At 43.8% G+C, this 7,577-nt stretch overlaps 1 protein-coding gene across 3 annotated transcripts in view; it reads right to left on the reverse strand.

Moving 5' to 3' along the window:
* Positions 1-2,129: 2,129 nt before the first annotated feature.
* Positions 2,130-7,577, reverse strand: part of pcdh10b (protocadherin 10b) — an 18,809-nt gene continuing 13,361 nt past the window's right edge. For 2 of the 3 annotated variants that reach the window (XM_056600951.1, XM_056600950.1), the window contains exons 4-5: positions 6,655-7,092; positions 2,130-2,644 (exon numbers count right to left, since the gene is read on the reverse strand). In XM_056600951.1, coding sequence (XP_056456926.1) covers positions 2,625-2,644; positions 6,655-7,092 — 458 coding nt within the window. In that variant the 3' untranslated portion in view covers positions 2,130-2,624. The remainder of the gene's footprint in view (positions 2,645-6,654; positions 7,093-7,577) is intronic. The other variant, XM_056600952.1, reaches the window with a different exon arrangement.

Raw genomic sequence — 7,577 nt, forward strand, 5'->3', positions numbered from 1 at the left:
CACACACATATTCTCAGGAAAGCACACTACATTTCATGTTCCGTGTTTTTCTCTCAATATATTTTTCTTTACTTGTCTTTATCTTTATTTATTTCTCCTACGTTATATAGAGACAAATTATTGTAATTACAAATAGTTATTCTCTTGCTCGGATATAATCTTTCTTACTCTCTAGTCTCCGGTGACTTTCTCATTTTGATTCCTACGTGCGTTTACGCCCACGGACATGAGAACGTTTGGTGGGTGAGGGGAGGGAGCGGTCGTTTGAGATGAGCCTACGTGTAGGTCACGCACAAGGGATCCATTTGGCAGGAGAACGATAGGATTGTAGTCTGGTTCCTCCCTGGTTCTCCCTCCTCAACCTTGGATACGCTGCGCAAATCACTCTGCCCTCATTAGGCAGAGAGTGGTACGACATCACTTGCTCTGTATCGCTCATTCCGCTTTCATAAGTGCGTTGCTTGACAGAGAAAAAGAAAGCATCAGCGGGTTTCCGACTTGTTTGTGATATTCATGGTCTGGGCAACCGCAGCGGCAAAAAGGTGGTAGGGCCATTTTGTCGAGGACGGATAAACACATCAATTAATATTCTGAATGTAAGCAGAAGATTAAGAAAGATTAAGGATGATTTATGAACATGTCGTTGAACCCAACTGTATTATTGGGCTTATCACCATCTGCAAATACCATAATCTACCTTGGATTACGGACACAATTTCAACTGACTAAAGCGATCCCAACATACAATGTGGTCTTCTGAACCTGCCAGGTCTCGGGGATGGAAGTGTCAGTGATCTTATCGTGATTTGTTGAGGCAGCATTATACCGCTCTGCTTGGAGGTTTTCTCTTTTTATGTCTACATCCGATTTTGAGTCCCTAAAATGCAGCAATTACATTTTCATACGTTTGAGGAAATGTAACAAGCTGCCTGTGCATAGATCTAATTATACATTTTTTTGATATGATGTATACCTTAATATAAAATGGGCTCTGTGATGTACGAACACAGCTCTTTGTCAAACAAAACAAAAGCACGATGACAAATGTGTTAATAAAACCATCGTGCTATGAATGATGAGTGTGCCCAATACGATGGAAATAGTCCTAGAATAAATCACATGAGACATTTCAATTACCATTTACAAGTTTAATGTTGGCATATTGTTGTGTTTGTGTAAGAGATTATGTGTGTATATCAGACTGCGTTCTATACAACACATTTCATGTTTGGCCGTCGTGTTTTCAGCTGGACCCTTATTTGTGGTTACAATGACACAGAATTACCATGGTTCTCAATCTAAATGATTAACTTCTCCTTACTTATAGACATAATTTCTCTTGTTATGTATATCCAAAAGTGAAAAAAGAAATAATGCCATTTTACATCCACAAAGGGGGTTTCCAGCAGACCCCCATAGCCTGTGATCCCTAAAGCACTTAAAGAGCCTTTGGCAAAAAAACGCTCTTCTAGGGGGAAGTCCACCACACTGAGAAAGCTTCAGAACAAGTAAATATAGATAGCTTTAGATATAGAGTTTTAATATTCATTTTGAATCTCTTTAAAATAGTACAGTAAACACTTCTCACACGATAGAAACTACTTAATGCCTAGGGTTCAGGTCAAACACTTGACCAAGCCCACAATGCGGTGAAACAAATCATAAAAAAAATAAGCAAAATAATTAACAAAAATAAATGAAGTGAAATGAAACATATAAAAAAATAATCCAGCTCACACTCGTTTACAAAGTTTTCAAAGTAGATTGGGGATAGAGACAGCTGACCGCACGAACAGAATAGAAAAGAGTCCATTTCTAAAAGTTGTGTTGCATTTAGAAATGCAGAAAGATCCTCTGTACAAGTTGGCATCTGTCAGTACAAACGCCTAAAGGGCTCGTGGGCGCTCTCTGGTCTGCTGTCCCACCCTACGCTGTTTTTATCTTTTATTCTTTATGCTGTTTTTTCCCCCCCCCCTCCATTTTCTGAATGAATGTTCCTTGATTGGTCTTAAATACGTATACAGTAGTGCTGTAAACAGGCACACAGACCGAAGACGCGGGGTGTTTCAAGGTCCTTCTGGTGCCTCCCCAATCCAGTGTTTCTCTGTCCCCCCCCCCCCCGCCCCTTCAGCCCTCCACCTCTTCACCGTAGTTAATGTCTCAGTCCTGCTGAGAGCCGATGGGTCCCCCTCGGGGGCCGATGGCCTTCTGGCTGCCCGTTGGTCGTTCAACCGGCGCATGACTGGCCCACGCACCATCCAAGAAACTAACGGTGTGTGTGTCCAAAAGGCCTGGCAGTGTTCAAAAGAATTCCACAAAAAAAGGGAATAATTAAATTCCTTAGAGATTTCCGTCCCCCCGTCACATTCCTCAACTGGACGTTTCTGTTCCTTTTTTTAGTTTTAGTTTTTCAAATTGACGTTTCTCTTCTTCTTGCGTTCGCTTTTGTACATTTCTGCTTAGTTTAGAATGGGGCAGGGCAGGGCAGGGCGTGGGGTTCCCTAAGCAGAATGGAGCAGGGAACTGGATGATCGCTCCGTTCCTCGTTTCTTTAGTCTCTGTCTGTTTCAGGATGATTGTTGTGCAAAAATCACGCGGTCTCCGATAAATCCACACGGAAAGAGCTAGCAAACCCTTTCCCCCGCTGAAACGGAGAGAAGAAGAAAAACAACAGCGGGGTTAGAAGTCAACGTCTGAATAAATTACATCATTTGACCTCACAGTCGCCTGCTAGTCAAAAAGTGTTTTCAATGAGTGAATGCTGAGTAGTTGAGGAATAAACAGTAAATAATATAATTGTAGATAGTTCGGCTAGTAAGTTACTCAAGCATATTTAATGTAAGATGATCATGTCAAATATAGGCTAAATAAACACTAAGCCACAAATTGACCCCATTCACACTGTGTTAGACGGTTCTCACACTCACCCCCTCCAACAAAAACAACAAGGTTAGGAAGTCTCTATCATTCACTCAAGGATAATGAGAGGGAGGAGAGGAGGAGAAAGGGGGGAGGGGGGTGGGGGGGGTCGTGGGAATGATGTTGGAATCCTGCAAACATTACACGGCCAATTTATAAGGGAGCAGGACAACAGAAGGGGCGTGGCTGGGCAGCGACGGCAACAGGCTGACAGAGGACAGACAAACGGCCTCACACAACAAACCCCCTCTCTGCATTCTCTGGATACAGTCCCCCGTCCCCCCGTCCTCACAACCAAACTAACATCATCCAAACTGAACCAGAGTTCAACAAATCCAAACTAAACTATACCAAACCAGAAAGAACCAGAACAAAGCTAAGCCAAACCAAACCAAAACACAATACACATTTCTCAGAAACAAAGTGAACGAGTCTTAAATGAGGCAGAGTTCAACCGAAATAAGATCAACTACAACAAACGGAACAAGAGTCAAACTGAACCAAACGGAACCCGCCAGAGTTCAACTGAACCAAACACGGGTCATTACTTCACTGTATTAGCATTATAACCAAGACCCTCCCCTCAAGCACACACACACACACACCCACGGACACGCACACACACACACGCACACACACACACACGCACACGCACACACGCACACGCACACACTCACACACGCACACACACACACACACCCTCTCCTAGTGCTGGGGGGCTTGTCCTGCACAGAGAGCTCTCTGTTGGGTCGGCCTGATCAGATTAAGGATCCTCAGACCCCTTTTGTATTCCCAGACTATGCCTTGCTACACCCGACCGCGGCTAGTCACCACCCCCACCTCCACCCCCACCTCCCCCCCCACTCTACCCCCACTCCAAACCCACTGCCCTGTCTCCAGTCTGCCCTCCAGGCCCCCCGTGTCTCCTGGGTCATTAGCATGTGGAGCATAGTAGTCTTCTCCTTGACACAGAGAAACACACACACAGTCGTTTGTTTGTCTGTGTCTGTGTGTTCATTTGTGTGTGTTTGTCCGTGTGTTTTTGTGTTTGTTTCTCTCGGTGTGTGTATTTGTCTGTGTGAGTGTGTGTGTGCGTGAGGGTGTGTGTGTGTGTGTGTGTGTGTGTGTGTGTGTGTGTGTGTGTGTGTGTGCGTGTGTTTGTCTTTGTGTGTGTTTGTCTGTGTCGGTGAGTGTGTGTGTGTGTGTGTGTGTGTGTGGATGTCTATGTGTGTGTGTGTGTGTGCATGTGTGTGTGTGGGTGTATTTGTACTTATGGAGAAATGTCCTCTGGACAGCGTCGATATTATGTGTGAACGGTTTGATATCATACGAGCCAAAATGATAAATAAACAAATAAATAAAAAAATGAAAACAAATTCCATATTAAGAATTATGAATAAGAAAAAAAAACACAACACAGCATTCCCCTGTCCATCCCCACAAGGCAGGGCGTTTAAATCACGCTACGAGAGAAGCTACGTCGTTTGGCTTCATAAAGCTGGGGGGGAGGGGGGGGGGCTCTTCAAGAACGGCTTGACACAATTATAATTAAGCATTATGGGCAAATTGCAGTGATTGAGGAAGTGGCGATTGAGGATCTCTTTGTGGCCCCGTGAATAGGAGTTTAGAAACAGTAATTCCTTGGAAAAAATGCCTGCCCCTGTTTCTCTTTTTCTTCTCTCAATTATCCCAAAGCTTTTAGCTGGGTTTCTGATCCTCCGCTCTAGCCACAATGACGACTGCTGAATGTAGAATAAGACGTTAAGCTAGCAGCTAAGGCGTTCCATTTTAAATAGATTTCTCCCCCTTCATTATAAACAGACATTTTCAGAGAGAGAGAGAGAGAGAGAGAGAGAGAGAGAGAGAGAGAGAGAGAGAGAGAGAGAGAGAGAGAGAGAGAGAGAGAGAGAGAGAGAGAGAGAGAGAGAGAGAGAGAGAGAGAGAGAGAGAGAGAGAGAGAGAGAGAGAGAGAGAGAGAGAGAGAGAGAGAGAGAGATTTGTACGGTAAAATAAGAGTCTCTTTTTTTTTCTTCATAGGGCACACATGCAGACCTTCCATAATGCCAACATCTTCCCCTCACATCATAGCAGTCTTCTGCTTTATAATGGCTTTGGCAGATTTAATTTGGAGAGGGCCCTGGGGCCAACGCCTGGAGGATGGGTGGTAAGTGTGTGCGTGAGTGTGTGTGTGAGTGTGTGTGTGTGTGCTGGAGGGGGGGGGGGGGGGGGGATTGAAATAGGGAGATTGCAGGTAAAATAAGATGGCGGCAGCCGGCAGGTAGTCAGAGATGACGGAGAAGCGTGAAGAAGAGGAAGGGATGGTTGAACAGCCGGACAGGACGCCCCAGGCACGAGAGAGCACACGCGCTGCTGGTCAGAGAGACCATTTGTCCGTTTAAATATACATACTATATACACATGTATTTATAACAGGGGTGTAAGGATGATAATACCTAAATATTCTAATATCTGGAGACAGCAGTACTATGGTCTATCAATAGCCTAGCTGTTTTTAGCATTGGATATAACATTCTTCTGTTCGATTTTTGAATGCCCGTCACCTTATTATAGCGGGATATTGATGACTCATTGCGGTAGTTATGGTTGCAATGTGAGAAATGTAATAATGATCCAGTCAATGGCAGGTTTTTGCCAATACACACCCTGATATAAATGTGCATAGATGTATATATCTATCCTTCATATATATCTTTATGTGTATATACTATATATTTATCCCTGACATAAATGTATATATATATGTATATATGTATCCCTGATATATATGTATATATTTATATATTTATCCCTGACATATACAGTATGCATATATATGCACTGTATATATTTATCCCTGATATACATGTTTATATTTTACCAATGATATATATGTATATACAGTATTTGTATATATTTGTCCCTGATATATATGTATATATATGTATGTATTTATCCCTGATATATATGTATATATGTATGGATTTATCCCTGATATATATGTATGGATTTATCCCTGATATAATAGATGTATGTATTTATCCCTGATATATATGTATGTATTTATCCCTGATATAAATGTATATATGTATGGATTCATCCCTGATATATATGTATATATGTATGGATTTATCCCTGATATATAGGTATATATTTATCCCTGATATATATGTATATATATGTATGGATCTACCCTGATATATATGTATATATATGCCTGATATATATGTATATATACGTATGTATTTATCCCTGATATATATGTATGAATTTATCCCTGATATATATGTATATATGTATGTATTTATCCCTGATATATATGTATATATGCATGTATTTATCCCTGATGTATATATATGTATGTATTTATCCCTGATATATATGTATATATGTATGTATTTATCCCTGATATATATGTATATATGTATGTATTTATCCCTGATATATATGTATATATGTATGTATTTATCCCTGATATATATGTATATATGTATGTATTTATCCCTGATATATATGTATATATGTATGTATTTATCCCTGATATATATGTATATATACGTATGTATTTATCCCTGATATATATGCATATATGTATGTATTTATCCCTGATATATATGTATATATATACTGTATCTATGTCTCTAATAGATGTGGCTGGGGTCCCATTAGAGGAGGGGGCTCTTGGGGTATAGGTGGAGTTAACGGTCGGGGTTAGTGAGCCGGGGGGGGGATACTCACTCAAACAGCCGGGGCTATAAGGCGCGGGGGCGCTAGGCAGCAAGGCCTCACACTCTTTCCTCTCTAGCGGGCCGTGGGCGGGGCGGAGGAGGTGGCTGGGGTGATGGTGGTTTGGAGGGTGGTGGTGGAGGAGGTTGTTGTGGAGGTGTGGATGGTGCTTTGGGTGGTGGTGGTGGTGTTGGGAGTGTTGCTGTTGGGGACTGAGGGGCGTCTCCTTGCCGAACGTGGAGAAGGCCGCGTCGGCCGCCGGGCCCTCGGCGCTCTGGAAGCGTACCTCTGTGTCCGGGACCGAGTCCATGCCCGGGACGTGCAGGTTGCTCCGGTAGTCGGGGCCCTGGCGGCCCTCGGACGCCGTGGGCAGGAAGGCGGGCATCCAGCAGCGGTCCGAGTGGCCCAGGGCCTTGCACTCCTCCGTGCAGTTGGAGAACAGGTCTGCACCTGCAGGGGGTGGAGGTGGAGGGGGAGGGTGGAGGGAGGAGAGGGAGGGTGAAGAGAGGAGAAGGAGGGTGGAGGTGGAGGTGGAGAGAGGAGAGGGAGGGTGGTGATGGGGTTGGAGACAGGAGCCCGAGAGGGGTGGAGGAGGTGGGGGTGGAGAGAGGAGCCGGGGAGGGGAGGAGGTGGGGGTGGAGGAAATAAAAAAATAAAAAAGAATCAAGGATATGGCGGAAGAGGAGGAAGATGAAGAGGAGGTGGAGGTGGAGGAAGAGGAGGAGGAGGAAGAGGAGGAGGAGGAGGAGGAGAATAAGTAGATGCGGGGGAGGAACAGAATCCATACAATGGAAGTGGGAGCAGAAGGACAGAAGGAGGTAGGAGAGAGGAGACGAGTGGCGTGGGAAGGGGTGAGGAGATAATGAAGTGAGCCAAACGCAGGGAGAGAGATAAGCAGAGAGGTAGAGAGGTCCATTAGTTTTGATTGCTTGTAT

Source organism: Gadus chalcogrammus, chromosome 10, assembly GCF_026213295.1.
Source record: "Gadus chalcogrammus isolate NIFS_2021 chromosome 10, NIFS_Gcha_1.0, whole genome shotgun sequence".
NCBI classification, from domain to species: Eukaryota; Metazoa; Chordata; class Actinopteri; order Gadiformes; family Gadidae; genus Gadus; species Gadus chalcogrammus.